At 44.9% G+C, this 22669-nt stretch overlaps 1 protein-coding gene across 4 annotated transcripts in view; it reads right to left on the bottom strand.

The window, feature by feature from the left end:
- Positions 1 to 22669, bottom strand: part of ITPRID1 (ITPR interacting domain containing 1) — an 826173-nt gene that overhangs the window by 712699 nt on the left and 90805 nt on the right. For all 4 annotated transcript variants that reach the window (XM_069613212.1, XM_069613214.1, XM_069613215.1 and 1 more), the window contains exon 2: positions 10889 to 11038. In XM_069613212.1, the coding sequence (XP_069469313.1) occupies positions 10889 to 10947 (59 nt within the window). In that variant the 5' untranslated portion in view covers positions 10948 to 11038. The remainder of the gene's footprint in view (positions 1 to 10888; positions 11039 to 22669) is intronic.

Raw genomic sequence — 22669 nt, 5'->3', positions numbered from 1 at the left:
CTATTATTGCCTCCCTTCAGAGAGACATAGGGCATCATTATGTGTGTGCCTGTGTGGTAATAACGTACCAGCAACAAAAAAAAAACGGTGCCAGTATTACCGGAAAACTCCCCAATGGAGTCCTGCAGTGGGGATTTACCAGCATTTCCGCTCACTTGGAATCTGCCGGTAATTCTGGCTGACGGGATGCCGGCCAACATGTAATGAATATCATAGTGCCTGGCTGCTTGAAGGAGGCACTTGTGCTTTTTTTTAAAAAAAGCCTAGCCTATTACTTTTCAAATGGAAAAATGTCCAACCTCCCCTTCATAGGAAAAATTGTTACAGGAGAAGAAACATACAATGATTGCAGTATACTTTCTGAAGCACTGGGACTGCTAGGCTTCTAAAGCATGATACATTGTTACATTTTAGGGATAGGAATTGGCCTTTAGCACTTATCACATTTCATCTAATGGCAGCCTTTGACACCAATGACCCCAAAATCCTTATCCGTTGACTGTGCAACTTTATGGAGCTAAGAATCCCAGCTAGGGAATATAGGGTAGGCATGGTATCACAAGTATGACAATTTGTAAAACCGTTATTGAAGTTTCTGGGGTTGAAAAAACTCCTACCATAACTAAGACGGCAATAGTCTCGACCATCAAATGATAAACAAAACAGTCCTAGTGGAGTCCGTCAAATCTAAATGGCCTATGCTAAAAAAAACGAATGCCTGTCCTATCTCTTGTACAAAAAGTGTATAAAGGAGAAATGTATGTAAAGGAAAAATCAGTGTTCAAAAGAATAAATGCAGCTGAATCAGCTCTCCTCCCCATGTTAGACCACACAGAGTAAGGCGGTTCCTATAGGCAGGATGACACACTCTGGATTGGGTTTTCAACACAATAGTTCCAAAACGTGGATCGAGACCCGCCTGTCCTTCCACGTTAAAGTTTCTCTTTCAATATTTCCAAAGAATGTTTTAACAAAAAGTTCACTTAGGCCCCCACTCTTTCCCGCTCAGACCTCTTCAAATCACATTACACGTGGGTCCCCCTCTGTCAGGCTCAGACCTTTCACAACAAAGTCCAACAAGACTTGCAAGGGGGCTCCCTTCCCCAAGCTTATTACACTTCGGGTCACCCTCAGTCAGGCTCAGACTGCTTTTGGATGTCAAAGACTTTTGAATTTGCGTGCCTTTCTTTACAGATCTTTGCAGGACCACTTCGACTAAAGGTTCAAGGATCAACTTTAACTCGGGCCTTCTCTAGGAGTTTATTTTCCTTACTTCGCTATTGCAGTTCATTCGCTTTATTGTTACATACAATGCACCTTTCACAGAGACTTTTGAGTGGGCTATTTCCTTTTGCTGGACCACTCCATTACTCAGTATTGCTGATTTCACAGCTGTCCTTACTTCAAAATTCATTCACAGGTCTGCCTTTCTTCGCATCTCGTCCAAACGCGTCCAGCCTTCGCTTGCGATATAATGTTGCCACTTCAAACTTCCTTTAACACATCATGGTTTCTCAGGTTGCTTTCCAACTCACCGGCTGTGTGCGTTTCTTTCTTCGTTTTACGATTTCCAATTCACAAACCAAGGTTAGTACCACAGGCTTGCCCTCCCCTCCCCAACTCTGCCGTTTCCCCCGGGAGGGTCGCTGGCGTCCGTGAAACACAATGCAACTTTCTGATATGGGATCTGCCTTCTCCACGTGTCTTTCATGGCCTATCAGAGGCAACAACCTCCAGTAGGGAACTCTTGGGGTTTTCCACCGCTGCTCTCGTCCCTTGGTCCGTTGCTCTGCTCCAGTCGGTTTGTCTTTTCCCTGAAGTTCTGCTCATACTGTTGTTCCACCTTGCTCAGAGTGTGTCTCTAGATTCTGCCTTGTATCCCTGTGAGGAGAACTAATTGGTATCGGGTGTATGCACTTACAGTCAAGTGCCTGACTTTGCCTTACCTGATTAACGGGACATGCCCAGTACGATGTATGAGAGTTAGGGCCTCATTACATGGTAGGCGGTAGGGGTTTACCGGTACCGGTAAGGGCACCGGTACCGGTAAACCCCTACCGCCTTACTACAAGTTCACTTTGCGGGACCCGACATTAACGACTGGTTTTACCAACCATTAAAGTAGGGTGCCGCAAAGGGACCTCGGAGCTAATTATGGTACCGCAATTTGCGGTACCGTAATTAGCACCTTCCCCATTCCCATTATGCCCTATGGGGGCAAAAATGGGGATGGGGAAGAGCCTTGGTGAATGGGGAATTACCGCCCCGCTCACCTTGGAGTAGGGCGGTAATTCCGCCATCCACCAAGTCGGGCACGGTAAAATACCGGCGGCAACCATGGCGCTATTAGCACCATGGTTACCGCCTACCGTGTAACGAGGCCATTAGTCTTGTTACTCTCAGTCACCGCTACCTCGGCCCAGTGTATGTGTAAAAATGGGAGGGGAGTTGGAACCTCAAGAATCCTAAAAAATAGGATGGGTTAGATGATCAAAAAAGGAAAGAAAACCGCATCTCACCATCGTCTGCCTCACCCCCACTCCCTGAAGACCCCTCACCCAGGAGATACTCCCGCACTGGTCCACCCCCAGTGTTTGGATCCAAAGGCGATGGACATGCCCAGGCCAAATGAAAGAGAGACTCCTGGGGACAAGCAGGTGAGACACCCTCTATTTTCTCAGAAGAAGCACAAAATTACATAGAATAATTTTATTTTACATGCCCATTTGGTCACTTGCAGAGTGCCACATGGGTCACCTCTCTCTCTCTCCTCCTTTGTTCAATATTTATATGTTTCTTTTGGTCCTGGTGGCGGTGAGGACTTTGGTCGTCAGTAACAATTGTAAGAGGACAACACCCACATTTTAAAAACTCTCCATGGTGGTTTGGGAGAATCAGTAGTTGTAACTGACTGCTTGGACATGGTGCACTGTTGGATGCATGACAGTGGGCATCTCCTAAATGGTGATAAAATAGAAGCCTTGCTCTTGGGCTGACCAAACCCAAAGACTCTTCCTTTCCACTGCCTGGAGTTCTTGGGCCAATCTCTGGTTCCAATTGATGTTGTTGGGAATCAAGATGCTTTATTTGATAATCAATTATCATTTGGTCCTCAAATGGCCTCGGTACTAAATAACGCCAGTTAGATACCAATAATATGCCATAAAAAGAATATTGCCTCTGCTGAGGTACCATCATTGATTACTTTAAAAAAATAAAAAAAAACTGGAGTCTGCATAAATCGGACCACATTTCTTAAGCTGACCAATCATTATGCTAACTAACAATTGACAGAGAAATGTAGGTACAAGCTATATGTTCAATTTGCAAATCTGTCTCTGAAATGCTTCATGCCCACAAACATTGTACAAACAATGAACTCTGCTGAGCCTGTCGACTTAGACCCCTCAGCATCTGCCTTGTAGTTAGGCAATATTGCAGTCAAATAATGACAGTACTGTCAACAGCATAAAGAAAACAAAAGTCTAGCTGTCAGGGATCGGGCTTTCACTATTGTGAATCAAAGCCTGAATTGAATTATATAGTTGTATTCTCTGAGAACATGGTGGCAGATTAATCTATATATAAGCCATTTCTGGTTTTGACATGGTGGTCTCTGGGAATCCGCAATTATACTGGTCAAAATCGAGTAGAGTGCAACAATTGTCAGCTTGCTTGATAGTAACTCACTGATAGGGCCTTATGCATATTGGCATATGGGAACTGGGTTTCATCAAAAATCATGCATGCAAAGCCCGGATAACCCACCCTATTGATCTCTCTGGGAAGGCATGTCACCTCCTCTAGAAGACAACAACAAAAACAACAACAAACACTTGGTTGAGGGGCTGGATATCCCGGAATGAGTACACAGACACCAGCGTGTAAATTTCGTACCGTACTTTATTTCATACATGCAGTGACTGCCGACTCCTCGGCACTTCCTCCCTTGCCTCCGTCACTTCCTTCAGTGACGTTTTCCCTCCCAGGGGCTGCCTTAAAGGGGCAGCCACCCGTAACAACACCCCCAGACAAATGTCCTTGCAACAACTTTAACTTAACTGTCTGACGTGCTGTCAACATTCCTCCACTAATCTGGGAGGCCTCTTGATGCTTCTCTGGGGTCGTCCTCGCGGCTCCGGGTGTGAGCCGCCGTCAGCGTCTCCATCAGGGTTTGGCTGACGTTGAACCTGTGGTCCGAGGGGGACCCATGCTTCATCATGAATGTCTACGTAATCTGGGTGTGGATCATCAGGTGGTGGCCTTTCTTCTGCACCTCTCGTGACATGTTTGAACTGAGAACTGTTCCGGGTCACTTCCTTTTCTCCATTTGCGGCCGTTATCATGGTCCCTTTTATGGCAAATACTTGTAGTGACTCAGGTGAGAACTGAGGGTCTGTCTTTTTTGTTACGACTTGTTGTAACCACACTTCATCTCCTTTTTGGAACTCCTTTGATTGCGCCCTCCTCCTTCTGTCAGTCTGTTCCCTTGCTTTTTCTTTTGTTTCTTCATCTTGTCTGTTGACTTCCTGGTCAGCCTCGGGCCGCACTGTTGGGCTATTGACCAACCTGGTCCTGACTTGGTACTTCACCATGAGTTCTGCTGGGGTTCTGTTGGTGGCCTCATGAGGCGTATTTCGATAGTCCCTCAACATTCTGCATAGTGCTTGATGCAGGTCAGTCCCTTCTATGCGTGCCCTTTGTATGGTCTTTTTGATGGATGCCATAAACCTTTCTGCCATGCCATTAGCCTGAGGCCACCTTGATGTTACTCTTTGCTGGCGAAATCCCATATGTTTTGCGAACACCCCAAATTCATGTCCACTGAAGGGTGCTCCATTATCTGATTTTTTCGTGTCCGCTATTCCCCACTCGCTGAAGACTTCATCAAATGTGGCAGCGACATGGGAAAATGCTGTAGATTTGACACATTTGACAATAGGAAACCTGGAGTGTTCATCGATGAATAGTGGTAAGTAGTCTCCTTCCTCCCGTGGTCCATAGAAATCAACCGCGACTCTTTCCCATGGGTGCTCCGGAATTGTGGTCACTCTGAGCGGCACTGGGGGTTCTGGTCTTGCGGTACACTGGCATGCCGTGCAGTTCTTGACCCACCGGTCGACCATATCGTCCATGAAGGGGAACCAGACGTTGCACCTTAACTGTCTTTTCGTGTTCTCCGCCCCTCTATGGCCTTCGTGGGCAGTTTTGATGACCTCTGATCGCAGTGTGGTGGGAATGACTATCTTGCAACCCCGTAGTAGAATGGACTTGTCCTGGACCGCTATTTCGGAATGTAATCTGGCCAGCCTCTCGATCTCATCTCTGCACACCCCCGGGTGTCTTTGGACCGCTCTGCGGAAATCTTTCCATTTATTATTTTCCGTCAAGCTAATTGCCAGAGCCATGGATGGGTCTGCCGCTGCGGCAATGGCATCAATGGATATAGCAGGGGGTAGAGTGTTGGCAGTGACGTAGCTGATATATTCCGAATCACCTGGCCTGTGCGTTGAACTGCCAAACGGGTGCCTTGAAAGGTAATCTGCGGGATTGTTCTCGCCCCCAGGACGGTGCATGATGTCAAAGTGGTACTCTTGTAGGTGGATTCCCCACTGTTCAATCCTGGGGGGCATCTTTGTACGTGGATTGCCAAAGAGAGATAGGAAAGCTTGATGATCTGTGATTAAGGTGAATTTCTTTACGATGATAAAATTATGAAAATGTTTGCATGCCCAGACAGTCACCAGACTTTCTTTCTCTGCCTGGGAGTATGCAGATTCCTGGGGAGCTAGGGCTCTGCTGGCATGTGCAACCACGTGCCATGGATGAGTGTCTTGTCCACTGGCGGTTGGATCACCCCAGTTATTCCGTTTGAGGGTACTTTCAGATGTTTGCTGGTGGTGGGAATCACCTATGTGTTTTCTTGTGCGTCCCAAGAGGAAACAGGGACGAGGAAGATGATGTAGAGAAAAGAAAACATTTTTTTTGTCACAGGCGGGCCCTGCAAGCTCACACACATGGGTTTCAGGATGTGGAGGCTCTGGGCAGTAGTAGGAAGCTCGACACAGCGGGATCGCACGTGTCTTTGAAGATGGATTAGTCCGGGCACAGCGGGATCACACGTGTCTAAACGGGGGGATCGCACATGTTTTTGGAGGCAGGGGAGTCCGGACACAGTGGGATCATATGTGTCTGGGGATAAAGGAGTCCGGGGGTGTTGCTACGTAGTGCTCTCACTTGGGCGCGCTGCCGGGTGAAGGAGTGGAGGACCGTAGGCCAGTGGGATCACTGCCGTCCATAGGCAGACACACGCAGTGGGATCACCGGTGTGTGCCTAAAGAGGACCGCTGGGGGGGGGACGTACCTCGTCGCCAGTTGTTGAGGGGCTGGATAGCCCGGAATGAATACACAGACACCAGTGTGTTAATTTCGTACCATACTTTATTTCATACATGCAGTAACTGCCGACTCCTCAGCACTTCCTACCTTGCCCCGTCACTTCCTTCAGTGATGTTTTCCCTCACAGGGGCTGCCTTAAAGGGGCAGCTGCCCGTAACACACTTTATTTCGGTTTTCACCATTAACCTCAAGTAAAGTATAATACAGTTCTAAATGTTAAAAAAAAATCAGGTTAAAATATACAATAAAATTGATAAAATTAAGAGAATTGAAAAACCTAAAGTTTTCTTACCATGAGTTTAAAAGCTGCAGTAATATATCTGTATAAATAATTAATTAAGTGAGCATCAACACAAGACAAAACTAAATTCATACCATCAGAGACATACCTGATATTATTGACACTAAAATGTCTTCTCAACCATAGTTGTCTTAGATCTAAAAATGTATGGCAAATAAATAAAGTCCTCATCAGCCCCACTTCCACATGTGCAAAGCTTTGTGTTGAACAGCCACATCATCTGGGCCCTAAGTGGTAAAACATTCAATCACACAATTGCGATGATGCGTCTTTGCACCGGAGAGCTAATAACACTTGATGAAAAATTCTCACAATATGTGCGGCGAGCCCTCATCAAGTGACCCAATAGCGTACGTTTTCCATGCTATTTATCACAAAGTCTGAGTCTCTCCTTCTGACTTTCATAAGCAATTGTGGTTTAGTAATCAGGTCACCTCTTAATTCATCAAAAACAATTCCCAATTTTGTGCACAAGATGGAACATTTCATTTACCAGGGGTAAATAACATATGTCACATAATTTGCTAATACTTCCCTCAATTCACAATATTAGGGTTCATCAACGGGAAAAAATTCATTTTACGTAAATACTCTAAAAACCTAAATTCAGCCTGAACACCATTATTTAGAATCCAGAAGACAGGAAATCCCCTCGTGGGATTAGTTGGAAACCACTGCTTCAAAGTAAGACCCTGCCAGGGCAATGGAGAGCTCACACAAGTGTAGTAATGAACAGAGACCTTTTGCCGTAGGTGGATAGGAAAAGGGGACAGAGTACAATAGACAAGTAGAGGACCTGCCAGGAAAAGTGGAGTTCCACCATCTTTGGATTAACTAGTGCGCCCACACTTCCTGTGCCCCTTCCCCACTTCCTGCACACAAAGTGCTCTGGCTATGACATCATCAGGCCGAAGATCCTGAAACAGCATCCACGATTATACCCCTGAAGTAGGCTAGAAAAACCCATGGTAGATGATTGCCTATTTCAGAGGGTGACACCAGCCTCCGTGGAATCATATTTGGCTACTGTAGAAGAAGGATTACAATTGTAACTGTGTTGGTGGTACACTCTGCTCCAAAGTCTTCTTCTGTAGCGGCGACATCAAAGACTTCCCAGAAGAGAGCAAATGTTTACCCTAAAAAATCCCAGAGAACATTTGTGATGAGGTTGATATTTGGTACCAACTAAAGGGGGGAGACAATGCAAGTGTTCTTTTAAAATCTTACTGGCTGGGAGGTGCAGATCAAGGGCTTGCTTTGACCTTGGATACACCAGATTGGTTTTGGAATGTTTGTTTCACTTGATATTGTAATGTTTATGCTGTATTTCTCATATTTTATTATTATTTTCTTCGTGCTTTGTCAATGTATTGTGATAGCATAGTGAAGCTAGTTTTTCTGCTGACTCTTTTGCACTAAATAAACAACGCTTACTATACTAATACTCAATACTTCAGACATATCCTGGAAACGTGAGCTCAGGAGACAATCCAAATTATTTTGTGAGCTTCTTTTCATTTTCTGATATTTGCAGCTGATAGTTCACAGTGACTGTTACAAGATCATAATTTAGCAGTGTCAGGGGCTGCTGAAAGAAAGTACCATCAAGGAACACTTGCAACAGAATCTAGTTTGAATGTCTAATTAATCAAATGTCCCAATTTCCTCTTAGTGGTATGTTTATTCTCAATATTCTGTTGGGAATTGTTGCCCGTTTTTACTAAAATTGGTTTGTACAGCACATGTCTGTAGAGCCTTCGTCATTGCACAGCTATCTGAAATGGATCTTCATGTGGCCATCAGCTAAAGGGATAACCCATTAATTTCCCTTAAAAATGTAATGACTGTCGCACAGTCTTCCTCACTCAATGGTTGTACTCATGCATTTCCTGGTACAGTGCTGTGTCTTACATGCAACTTCTTTAGATCATTGTATCGGAGTTGCATCCAAGAAAAAACATATTGACAGACCACTGATTTCGAGGAAGGCATATTGACTATTGATTATTATTGCCTATTGCCTTTCATGTGACTCACAGTATTACCACAGAGCCATTACCAACACAAATTAAATGACTGCAGTAATAATGTCTTCAAAGAGGCTGGCTGCCTCCCACATGATTGTAGATGCATGTGTCTTTATTATGATTCCTTCTAAGTGGCTTATCAACATGATTGATTTAATGCGATAACAACCTCCTACTATATCTGTATCCTATTCCATCACAATGCAACCTAAACTACTTCTACTTGTCCATCCTTTCCTACGACAATCCAACATAACAACATCCTCCTACAGCCTCCCTATGCTTCACCATGCCACTACAAGCTGAGAACAAGTTCCTACTTGCTTTCCACCCTCTCTCCGAGCAGTTCAATCACATTAGAAGCCCCTGTTATACTTATAGTCTCTCCCACTACAATCTGTGCTCAATGAAACCTCACCCCCTCCCCATCAAAATATAACCTATAAATATTAAAGACATATGGTGACCTGAGCTTTAATGCCTGGGGACCAAGGGTCTGGAACCAACACCCCTTTTCTATTAGGCAACTGCCGTCGTCCGCCCAATTCAGGAGAGGCCTCGAACCCCATCTGTTTGATGGAAGTGGTAGCTAGACTGGCTCCCCTGATTCACCCCTGCAAATTCCAATAGAATAGAAAAGAATAGAATAGAATAGAATAGAATAGAATAGAACAGAAAGGTGTCCTATATCTCCACCTAACAATATCCTCCCACTACCTTCAACCACAGTCTAACCTAACATCAGTCTCCTAGTCCTTTCCATCCTCTTCCACCACAATATCATTTAGCTACAGTCTCCTACTACTTCTTCCACTAAAATATAATCTACCGAAAACCTATTACTATATTTTCATCCCACTCAGCAGTGTTCATGCCATTTGCACTACTAGCCGAAAGTTTGAATTGTAATAGTTGGAGAAACTGGGTATTCACCACTTTTGACAAATAGCAATTTAACCAAATTAATTTTTGCAGATTTGTTTCCCAATTTCTTTAAAGCAAACTTGCAGATGGGAGGTTTTGGTAAGGTATATACTATGGGAGTGTGGAAGGTGGGGCACAGGGGGGGTCTCTCTCCACTGTTTGTGGTAGCACATTTGGCAAATATTGTTTTGCTGCAAATGCCATTCAACTAATAAAATGGCAAACGTTCATAGAACCAGGAATGGGCATGCGGGGCTAATTTTTTTATTGGCTATACCGTTAATTAAATGCACACAAGTCCTGCGTAGTAATTGTATGCATCCCCATTCCTCTATGCCATACAAATACTCCACGCATTTGTGCCAGTATATGTTGTCGTGCTGGCACATATGCTGTGGATTCGTATGGAGTCTGCCTGCAGTTTACACTAGTAAAAAGCTGGCAATCTCCCTAGGAATTCATTGTAAATGCTGCAAAAGCGTAGTGTACACTTGAGTACACTACCACTTTACACACCCCCTTTGCACTCTGACTAACAAATGAGGATAATTGCAGTGAGCGGACCTGTGTATGCCAAAATGGAAACATAATAGGTTCCCTCTTCATAAAGGAAAGGAAACTCGTACATGAGACCAATGCTTTTTTGAGTTGACACTATGGGCCTCATTACACGGTAGGCGGTAAACCATGGTGCTATTAGCACCATGGTTCCCGCCGGTACCATACCGGTTCCACCATGGAGAAAAGGGGAATTACCACCCCATTCCAAGGTTGGCGGGCGGTAATTCCCCCTTTCTCAATGGCCCTTCCCCATTCCCATGTTTGCCCCATAGGGCTCAATGGGAATGGGGAAGGGGCTAATTACGGTACCGCAAATTGCGGTACCGTAATTAGCACCATGGTCCCTTTGCGGGTCCCAACTTTAATGGCTGGTGTACACCAGCCGTTAAGGTCGGGTCCCGCAAAGGGACCTCGTAGTAAGGCGGTAAGGGTTTACCGGTACCGGTAAACCCTTACCGCCTACCGGTTAATGAGGCCAGGCCAAAAGCTTCCACGAAAATTAAATGCCTCTCTCAAAATAAATTACACAAACAAAATCAATATGTTCTGACAAACGCCAATAATGTTCACCCATCCCCTACACACCATATTTCCCAGAATTTTGCAGCTGTGTAAATATATATATATATTTATTTATTTATATGTATCAACATATTTAAAAAAAAACGGTTCTCACCAGTCTATCATTTTAGCCGCAGGAATGCTGCTGGAGTCTTCGTGTTCAGTTGAATCCATTCTCTTTTCTTCAAAAGGGGCGTTTGTTCCTTGGTGTGTTCAAAGATGATCAGTGTCACATGGCAAAACGACATTGAATCCATTCCAGTATCTACATAGGGGAGATACAAAAAATCAAACACACTGTGTAAGTTATTAGTATACATTAATATTAAAAATGCAGAAAGGTTGTTAATCAAAATCTAATTCACTGTGTAATTGAAATTTCAATTTCTGACAATTATAGTTAAGGGATTAAAGTTGGTGTTTTCAATTCTGTACAACATTACACAGTAATATGAGATACATGTGTTCATATATTTCATTAAATTCCTTTCACTTAAAAGAAATGTAAAACAGCAAATGAGCTGATATGCGATGCAAGTGGTATCAGGAAGTGTTCTTGGCAGGTTTTTTAACATCATGACAGTACCTCACTGAATTCAACTGCTTGACTGATGTGTCTGACTGTGACATGCCCAACAGATGCACTGTGCACTTTACATTATTAGCTAACATTACATTACAGCTGCACTTGCAGATGTCACACGGCAAGCCATGTCTTGCATTGCATGTCTTGGCAAATGTGTCACTATCCCTTCTGTTTCGAATCATTCTTCATACATGTGGGCCCTTGCTTGCTGCTAGCATCTTGGTTCCTACTCTTCAGTACCATGTGGGACAACTCTCTGCTTCAACAACAATTGCAAAACGACTTTGAACGTGTCTGAGCATTCTTAGAAGCACAACAAAACAAACAAAAACAACAACTGAAAAAATATTAACTACCTTGGTGACTTGCGTTTTGTTTCATTAGCTCAAAAGATGACGTTTCCATTCACATTATAACCCACTCATCTGCAATGTCTATCCAGATCTTATATTCATATATAGATATTAGTAATTGGGTTTGAGACATATGTGAATGTTTACTAACAATTGTTAAGAAGATGAAAACATAGTTTAACATTGACTGTATTTCTTTACATATATAATATTTTCTGAAACCAGTTGATGCTTTAACACTAAAAAGGAGCATTTTCTGGACAGCTGCACCCTTCAACAGAAATCTAGCAGATGTACTGTAAACTGGTGTATTTCAAGAATTACTTCATGAAGCCCTTATATGTGATGCCGCAGCTATGAAGGGTATCCTGCTCGAGATGAGGAGCCAATGTGACTTTCTCAGGATGGGGGAGATGCGGTTACATCACATTTCTAAGATCCCATTATGGGGAATGCAGCGGCCTGTTGAATGTTGAATGGCTCTGAAGGGCCGGGGTGCTGGTGATGAGGGCATCCCCTCTCTATTGAGGTGTGAGATTTCCAAGGACTGAACCATGGTCCTGAAATCCTCATGTGGGAGTAAGGAGTTTATCTTCCGGAGGAGTGATAGGTGATACCAGTTCGTTTGTGCTTTTTTTTAGAAATGTGTTATCGGAAGGAAGCATTGCTATTATTAATGAACCCAAGAGAGTTGGCACATGGGGCCAGCTGAGGTGTGAGTCTATCAAGTGAAAGTTATTCAGCCATATAACTTCACTTAACTGGGCTCATTGCAGAGAGCATTGGACTGTGAAGTGCATGGGGCTCCCAATGAGAGAGTTTGTGTGAACTGGGTTTTGAATACCAGGCATCCAAGTGTAAAGTGGTTAGGCCATGAGACTCTGAATGAGGAGATGTTTCCAGAGGTTGATTTTCAATATCACCACCTCTAGAATCTTTATGAATTGGTGTTGTGTTTGTTTATTGTAATGTGTTTTATTGCTTTTGTTTATCCATTGACAAATTAAGCACAGGCATAATATAAGCAATATAAGATTAAAATCTATGGGCCTCATTACCCGGTAGGCGGTGAGCCATGGCGCTATTAGCGCCATGGCTCATGCCGGTAAAATACCGGCACCGCCTTGGCGGAAAGGGGATTTACCGCCCCATTCCAAGGTTCGAGGGGCGGTAAATCCCCCTTCCGCCATTGCCCTTCCCCATTCCCATTTCTGCCCCATAGGGCTCCATGGGAATGGGGAAGGCGCTAATTACGGCACCACAATTTTGCGGTGCCGTAATTAGCTCTGAGGTACCTTAGCGGGTTGGATTTTAACGCCTGCAAAAAGCAGGCGTTAAATCCCCCAACCCGCAAAGGGACCTCGTAGTAAGGCGGTAGGGATTTACCGGTACCGGTATTTTACCGGTACCGGTAAATCCCTACCACCATCCGTGTAATGAGGCCCTATGTATCTCAACAAACAGGTCAAGCGGTTTGCTACGCATGTGATATTTGCGGGTGTGTTAAAACTATTGTGCGCTGGATATGCAAAATACCCTTGTGGTGTGTTAGGACCAAAGTTGGAGCCCCCTAGATACAAATGCTGTAAAAGCAGAGGTTTACAGTCCACATATATTCATTTGATCTGTTCTGGGGTATGTGTACATTGTTCATACGGCTATTGATCTAGCTGCATTGTAGTTTTTTTTTTAATTTTTATTTTAGTGTGTTGTTTTTTTAAAAGAGAACAATATGATCCAAAGCTCTATCTTCTCACGGAAGGAGGCACATTCGGGAGGGTAGCCAGTCCTAGCTAGTGCAGTGCAATGTGATTCTCACTTACTGTAGCTTTCCAAGGTTGTTTTGCAGGAACACAACTCATTATATTCTGCAGATTCTTGCTGGTTTTCATTCCTAAGGTATTTGTCTTTCCTGTCATCATTTCAATGTTGGATTTTAATTGCTGTGGGGTGAGTGTGCCCCACCAATATGGAGACGTTGACCTCCTGCAGAGTGCTGACACTGCCTTTGGCCCGTTCCAAGATGTTCACAGGATTTCACAAAGATTATTTCTGTCTGACGGAATGTAAAAAACATATAGGCCCTTATTAATGTAGCAATGCTTTATGGCTGTTCTTAATATTGTAATCTACGAAACAATTAAAATACCGATTTGTATGTAACTTGTGTACCCCACCTTCAACTATTCCATGCCATGTAAAGGACCCTGATCTGAAGATGAACAAACAGCTTTTCATTACGACTTGAAGCGTAGTTGCCAACATGACATGTTCCAATCCGTAGGTGATTATCCTGGCCTGGTTTTTTCTTTGCATTCTGGGATTTGTGGTCCCGAGTTTTTTAATGGTAAAAGTGGAACTAAAAGTCCCAGAATGCAAAGAAAAAAAGCAGGACTGGTCAAGCACATACAGATTGGAATGAGTCATGTTGGAACGAATGCTTGGAGCCCATGCGCTGCTTCTATATACAGTGTCTGCTGTATGTACAATGCTGATTAAAAGCATCATTCCATTATATAAATCAATTATTGGCTTGTAACTCTCATGATTTCTTTCACATGTTCTACCATCTACTACCAAACGGGTGTGTAAGTGAACCCAGGGAAGTGGATGATTAAGCATCAGGATGGACACATGGTTCACAGTGATCTTTACTGAATCAGGTGGAGGAGGTTTAATACATGTTTTGGCCTTTTTTCTGCACTTAAAAAAGGGCTTAAATTAAGAACTAGCTATACAATACACTCATTTCTAAAAGCTGTGAGCGTCCACTCAGTTCATGTCATCCTTCTCTTTTTGGAAGTTCAGACAACCAATGTATTAAACCAAATTGTTGCGATTTTTCATAATTGTTCATAGCTGTTGTTTCTGTACGTTGCTAGAGTAGCAGTATATTCTGCTTGCTCTACTCTTTATACATGTGTGCCAGACAAAAGATGAGCTGCTGCACAAGATGATGAGAGGACTGTCTGGCAGCTGAATTAGATCCTGTTGCAAGAAGGATCTAGTCTGGGGGTGGAAGACTGCAAACTCACTTATATTTGGGTGGCCACATAAACCATGTATTGTGTTACAATGGTGCCTTCGTCTGACTCCTTGGAAGTTCCTGCTCCCCTTTCCATAATGCGTTAGTGGTAACATGGACATTCTTTATCTCTTGTGTTATATACATGCATTATTCTGACTACTTGGACCTCCAACCCAACTGTGCATGTATTTTTGGTGGTATCCAGGACAGTGTTTATTTTAATGTCTTTTATTATAATCATGACTTATTCTCACTGCTTGGTCTTACCTCCTCCCCCCATGCATTGTTTTTGGATATTCACCCGAAGAATGTTCATTCTTTTTATCATACAGTACCCATGCCTTATTGGGCACCGCAACTTTGCCCTATGATCTTCAACATCAGTATTGAGAGGTAGGTGACCCCCGAGGAGGTCTGAATGGACAAGGGACCACTTTAAAAATGTATTGTTCATGGCCAAGACTACCATTGCCTTAGAATGGTTCAACAAAGGATGTCTTTCAGGAGGAAAAGACACCTTACAGGCAAGCCCGCCCGAAGCATCTACTCAAAAAACATTGTTGGGGATGGCATTAAAACGAAAGGCCCAATACCTATGATTTATGTAGAGGATATAAGGGTCACATGTTTGTGGCTTGGCGAAGTGTTGGCGTATGGGAGGCAAAGGCATACGAGAGGCAAATGCGAGGTATATGGGAGGCGAATGGACCTGACAGGTGAAGGGAGGTATGTTAGGCGGAAACCTGTGCAGTTCCCTCTGGGACCACTGCAAAAGATTTAGGACTACAGGTGTTTGGCAGTAATCCCACTTGGTAGCAGTCTGTACCACACAGATTCACTTGGTAGCTGTGGCTGAGCAGTCAGACTTCCCTCAAGAAGAGTTAAGCAGTATGTGGAGTATACAATATAGGGCAATTCTTCACAGTAAGACAAGCAAACACGCAACAAGGCTTCAGTGTAAATATATTAAGGTATTTATTTATAACGGAACATCTATAGAAAACACTATGGCACTATCACGGCAAACACTTCAAATTCAATTACTCTACGAAGAAGAAACGATCAATCCCCCTAACAATATTTATACAAGTCTAGGTTCTACCGGCACCACTTATTTGCAGACAGAGGTGTATGCCTCAACCTAGATGGCACTCTAATATTAGTTAGGGCGGGAGAGAAAAATAAGCAGGTTATGAAATCAACACAGTTCAATACTTCACGGGAAAAATGCAAGGCAAGAAGGCAAGAACCACAACAGATCATAAAGTTCAACGGCCAGGCCCACTCGGAGAGAGGCAAGGCGCGATGTCCCAAAAGTCTCTAGGGGAAATGCGTTCGAGTCTTTGTAGCAAATTGTTATCGGCAGATTGAACCAGTTCAGAACAATACGTGAGAAAGCTTGGAGGCGACCCAACGGAAAGGAGAGCATTAAGACACCTCACTCGAACCGATTGAAAGGGAAGCCAGGTGGACACGGTACCTTGTTGTGGAGGGCAGCTCCGGCGGGGGCAGTTGTTCCTGGTGGTGGATGCACGTCGGGTCTTTGCCAAGAGTAGAGATGATCTCGTCGTCGAAGAAAAGTGAAGTCCGGTGCACCACCAGGGAAGAGACCAGCCGCGGAGTGCTCCGTCACAAGGCACCGCTTTTTGGTCACAGTACAGGGGTAGTGGCTATCCGGTTGCCGAGGTGCTCTGCACGGGCAATTCGACCACTGCGTCCTGAGGCGAAGAAAAAGCAAAGGGGACTGGTTGTTCCCACCAGTCAGGGGAAGAGACTCTCCGGCAGGGAGATCTCCTCTGTCGTCGGGAAGTGGTGAGTCGGTTCAGCAGGGCTCCACCGGAGGTGTCGTCGTTGCAGGTCGGCTCAGCTTTACCCTCGTCGGATTCTTAGGTCCTGTGGCAACTTCTGAAGATCCAGTCCCAAAAGCCCTGCTTTTATGCAGAAAACCCCCATTCATTCAGCCTAGCTGTCAATCAACACATGCTAAGTGGTGAGCGGGGAGGCTCACCACTTGGGCCAATCACACCAGAGTGCGACCGGAGTTGGCAAGGCAACTCGGTCCAGGGTGCCTAAACCCCCTCCCACACCCCTGTGGGAACCCAGACAGAATGGCACCACTTTGGAGGATCTCTGTACAGAGGCCGCCAAAAGAGGAACAAAGGGCTCGACCTTTGGTTTAGGAGTCACAGAGACGAACACAGACGCCATTTTACAAACCGAGTTCTGGCAGAAAATACCATCCGATAAACTTATTTAAGATAAGTAGATCGGTGGTACGTTAGAGATTAACGAGAAACAGTATCAATCTCTAACAATGGGACGAATCCCATAGGGTTATGTTCGGGGTCGAACATAACAAGTAGTTTCCACTGCCACCAGCCAAAACTCAACGAGGGGGGACGGGACAGTGCCCCCTTGAATAACAGATCCAGGAGTAATCGAATTACCCCTACTCGTACGTCCACAATAAGATGGTTTGTACTAGTTCTGTTAGTAAATTTAGGTCCAGTAAAGCCAATGGTGACTTTACATGCCCGGGGAGACAGTAGTCAGTCCCGGGGTATGGAGTCTATGATGGAGGTCCGCTAGGACGCCCCAGTGTTACGGCATGTAGGGTGCGGTGTAACGCACATAGAAAAACATATGAGACCCTATGGAGTAAAAGACCCCATAGCCCATAGAACACATTGATATTCAAAGGAATTACACACATTCATGTCCAAGAGTGGGAGAAAAATAGTCTCACTCTTGGCAGGATGGAAAAAACAAACTCCAGAAATCCAGCAAAGCTGCTGGGGGACTCACTAGGTTAGGAAATTCAGCCTAAACAGAGAATTCTCCCTAACACTCGCCCCCCCAGACTAAGGGACAGGAGGATTTAATCCACTCCTGGATGAATCTCATACCTCTAGTCGATGACATATATCCTAGAGAGACCATCAGAATTTTGGTGGTGACATCCTGACCTGTGCTCAATGGTGAAATCAAAGGTTTTCCGTTGTAAGCTATATGACGTACAAACCTTCCTAGGAACATCGGTCTTTTTAGGTTTATAGGGGATCTGGTTGACCAGTCCCTCAGAAGTTGAGACAACTACTGAACCTATGATAGGCTTTTTTGAAGGAGTCCTTATAAAGAAACTCCTTAGATCTAGAGGGGCCTCCAGAGGTCTTCCCTACCTCTCTGTTGAGGGTAGGTTGGGTTTTAGGCCTCTTGGTTGGAGGGGATGGAGATAAGCAAGGTACATGCTTCTCCTTCCTCTGAGATCTTACCTTACCTACTTTAGGAGTTTCCCCCTTAAGTCTAGGAATTGGGTTGGAGTCTTCTGTGGAAGGTCCAACAGTCTGAAGGTTTTTGGCCTTAGACTTTTCTTTTCTGGTTTTCCACCAGCACTGAGAATTACCAGTTCTCTGAGGCCTAGTTAGGGTTCCAGAAGGTCTATCCACCTCTTCCTCAGAAGCAGGGGGAGTCACAGACTCTATAACTGGGGGAACAATGATGGAGCTTGGTTGGGGCTCCCATTTCCCTAACATGTTAGCCTGAAATTTGCCTGCGTCAGAGGTCAACTTACCAACACCAGGGCTTGTCGTGGAGTTCTCAGTAGAGGTTCCCACAGGCTTAGAGTGGTTCCTTAAAGTGACCTCTCTAGCCAATTTGGTTTGGTTCTGGGTCTCCCTACTGGGAGGCCTGGGGGTACTGGATATTACTCCTAGAGTTTTTAGATCATTCCCCAACAGGACTCTCCCAGGCACCTCAGTCTGAACACTGACAGGAATCAACACTGTCATGTCATTACACTGAATGAGGGCTGATAGAATTGGAACCATTTGGACAGGGCCTCCAGACATCTTAGCGGGACCTTTGGGTGCCTTAGCAACATCCTCAGACCTGAAAAAGCTTTCGTCCACTACTGTTCTGCTGGCCCCAGAGTCTCGCCTGGCAGGGGTATCCTGGCCATTGACAAGAACACTGTCCACATAATAACATTTAGAGTTTTCTGGTATGGAGTCATATACACTCCTATTCTGATTACTAACCAGGTCCATTGACTCTACTGATACACTTGCTTGAAGAGCCCAAGGTTCGTCAGCAAATACTTCAAAGTGAGCACTAGTCATTTGGACTTCCTCCTCAGGAGTGAAGGCCAAGGAGACTGTGCTGATCCCAGTAGGTTTACCCTTACATTTTGGATCTCCTTTGATATGGTCAGTCGCCCCACAGAGATAGCATGTTCCAAATGCTCTCTGGAATGGAGGCTTGTTCTGATCTCCTTCGGGTTTGTGGCCAGAAGGGACACTATTCTGTTGTGGTTTTCCCTGGGGTCTACCCTGGTTATTTTATTGTTTGGGGCCCTCTTTGGGTTGGGAGGTATTAGAATTCTCTTTTGAGTCTTTGTTAGGCTGTTTTCCCTCATCCTTTTTCTGAGTTGCCCCAGAATCCTTATGAGTAGCCCTGTTGGCAACCCACAAGTCAGCAGCCTTAGCTAGCGTCCGGGAATCCAACTCCTTCGAATCAGCCAAGTGCTGTCTGAGCTCAGGAGAACAGGCATCATAAATCGACTCCAACATAAAAAGATTCTTCATACCCTCATAAGTGTTCACTTTGTAACCCTTAATCCATCCCTCTACGTTTTTCAACCCTTCACTCACCCAGGTAGCCCAAGGGGTACCATCATGCTTTTTGAGGGTTCTAAACCTCTTAAGATACTGGGAAGGGGTCTTCCCGAATCTAGCTATCAAAGCTAGTTTCACACTTTCGTAATCCGTCTTATCCGCCTCCCCCAACTCCATTACCACATCAGTCGCAACAGGAGGGAGCCTAGAGAACAACCAGGAAAGTAAATAATTCCCGGTGATGTCCTGGAGCCCATGATTGTACTCAAACAGTTTTAACCAATCCAACACATCCAATCTCGGTTCATACATACCCACTAATTCCTTCGGCATCCGGGGTCTTTTGGGACTGGAGCTCCTAGAGCAACCAGAGGAGAGAGAAGCATTTTCCATAGACAACTTTTTCATCTCTAACTCGTGATTAAGTTCTATTTCCCTGAGTCTTAACTCAGCTTGCTTCTGCTCAGCCTGGGCATTCATCCGTCTGAACTCGAGCTCTTGGTTTTGTTCAGATTGAGCCAAGAACCGTTTATATTCTAATTCGAGCTTCATTTTTTCAAGTTCAAAATAAGCAGGGTTACTTGTGGGACCTGGTATGGGCCCCGTAGGCACAGCTGGCAAGGCAGATAGAGGAGCAGGGGAGACAGTTTTGTTAGCCTCTCCTTCCTCTTCAGCCTCTTCATCGCTATCATCAGAATTACGATTTAGATCAACACCATCACTGTTATCTACATTTGCTGGAGAAATTGGTTCCTCTGAACCAGTACCCAGACTTTGGTTCGCCAGCAATCTCTCTATTAGTTCTAACTTCTTGCCTCTTACAGGAAGATTCTCTTGCCTACAGAGAGCTCGCAAACTCTCAGTATTTTCACCTGACAAGGACCCTTGACTGTAAGTTTCCATCGCAGACATGTTTCTGAAAGTTGCTTTTTAGTGCTAAGCTTTGTGGTTAGTTATCCTAAAGTGTCGAAAAGCACTCTAAACTGTATACTCGATACAAATCCCACTGCTGTACACCAGTGTTAGGCGGGAACCTGTGCAGTTCCCTCTGGGACCACTGCAAAAGATTTAGGACTACAGGTGTTTGGCAGTAAACCCACTTGGTAGCAGTCTGTACCACACAGATTCACTTGGTAGCTGTGGCTGAGCAGTCAGACTTCCCTCAAGAAGAGTTAAGCAGCATGTGGAGTATACAGTATAGGGCAATTCTTCACAGTAAGACAAGCAAACACGCAACAAGGCTTCAGTGTAAAGATATTAAGGTATTTATTTATAACGGAACATCTATAGAAAACACTATGGCACTAGCACGGCAAACACTTCAAATTCAATTACTCTACGAAGAAGAAACAATCAATCCCCCTAACAATATTTCGACAAGTCTAGGTTCTACCGGCACCACTTATTTGCAGACAGAGGTGTATGCCTCAACCTAGATGGCACTCTAATATTAGTTAGGACGGGAGAGAAAAATAAGCAGGTTATGAAATCAACACAGTTCAATACTTCACGGGAAAAATGCAAGGCAAGAAGGCAAGAACCACAACAGATCATGAAGTTCAGCGGCCAGGCCCACTCGGAGAGAGGCAAGGCGATATGTCCCAAAAGTCTATAGTGAAAATGCGTTTGAGTCTTTGTAGCAAATTGTTATCGGCAGATTGAACCAGTTCAGAACAATACGTGAGAAAGCTTGGAGGCGACCCAACGGAAAGGAGAGGATTAAGACACCTCACTCGAACCGATCGAAAAGGGAAGCCAGGCAGACACGGTACCTTGTTGTGGAGGGCAGCTCCGGCGGGGGCAGTTGTTCCTGGTGGTGGATGCATGTCGGGTCTTTTGTAGAGATGATCTCGTCGTCGAAGAAAAGTGAAGTCCGGTGCACCACCAGGGAAGAGACCAGCCGTGGAGTGCTCCGTCACAAGGCACCACCTTTTGGTCGTGGTACAGGGGTAGTGGCTATCCGGTTGCTGAGGTGCTCTGCACGGGCAATTCGACCACTGCGTCCTGAGGCGAAGAAAAAGCAAAGGGGACTGGTTGTTCCCACCAGTCAGGGGAAGAGACTCTACGGCAGGGAGATCTCCTCTGTCGTCGGGAAGTGGTGAGTCGGTTCAGGAGGGCTCCACCGGAGGTGTCGTCGTTGCAGGTCGGCTCAGCTTTACCCTCGTCGGATTCTTAGGTCCTGTGGCGACTTCTGAAGATCCAGTCCCAAAAGCCCTGCTTTTATGCAGAAAACCCCCATTCATTCAGCCTAGCTGTCAATCAACACATGCTAAGTGGTGAGCGGGGAGGCTCACCACTTGGGCCAATCACACCAGAGTGCGACTGGGGTTGGCAAGGCAACTCGGTCCAGGGTGCCTAAACCCCCTCCCACACCCCTGTGGTAACCCAGACAGAATGGCACCACTTTGGAGGGTCTCTGTACAGAGGCCCGCCAAAAGTGGAAGAAAGGGCTCAACCTTTGGTTTAGGAGTCACAGAGACGAACACAGACGCCATTTCACAAAAAGAGTTCTGGCAGAAAATACCATCCGATAAACTTATTTATGATAAGTAGATCGGTGTTACGTTAGAGATTAACGAGAAACAGTATCAATCTCTAACAATGGGACGAATCCCATAGGGTTATGTTCGGGGTCGAACATAACAAGTAGTTTCCACTGCCACCAGCCAAAACTCGAGGAGGGGGGACGGGACAGTGCCCCCATCGAATAACAGATCCAGGAGTAATCGAATTACCCCTACTAGTACGTCCACAATAAGATGGTTTGTACTAGTTCTGTTAGTAAATGTAGGTCTAGTAAAGCCAATGGTGACTTTACATGCCCGGGGAGACAGTAGTCAGTCCCCGGGTATGGAGTCTATGATGGAGGTCCGCTAGGACTCCCTAGTGTTACGGCACGTAGGGTGCGGTGTAACACACATACAAAAACATATGAGACCCTATGGAGTAAAAGACCTCATAGCCCATAGAACACATTGATATTCAAAGGAATTACACACATTCATGTCCAAGAGTGGGAGAAAAAGAGTCTCACTCGGCAGGATGGAAAAAACAAACTCCAGAAATCCAGCGAAGCTGCTGGGGGACTCACTAGGTTAGGAAATTCAGCCTAAACAGAGAATTCTCCCTAACAAGGTAGTATTCTAGATGTTTCCAAATTGTTGCTTTATAAAGAGGTGTGAAATGCGTGTGTTAATTAATGGCTACCCAATGTACTTGAAGTGACAGTGTTGACCGGGAGGGGAAAAGGAGGAGATGTATTGAAGTAACATTGTTGCCCGAGAAGGGAAAAGGAGGAGATGTATTAATCCCCCGT

Source organism: Ambystoma mexicanum, chromosome 5p (assembly GCF_040938575.1).
Source record: "Ambystoma mexicanum isolate Mex_15411 chromosome 5p, UKY_AmexF1_1, whole genome shotgun sequence".
Classification (NCBI taxonomy): Eukaryota; Metazoa; Chordata; class Amphibia; order Caudata; family Ambystomatidae; genus Ambystoma; species Ambystoma mexicanum.
This window is presented reverse-complemented; position numbering and strand designations above follow the sequence as displayed.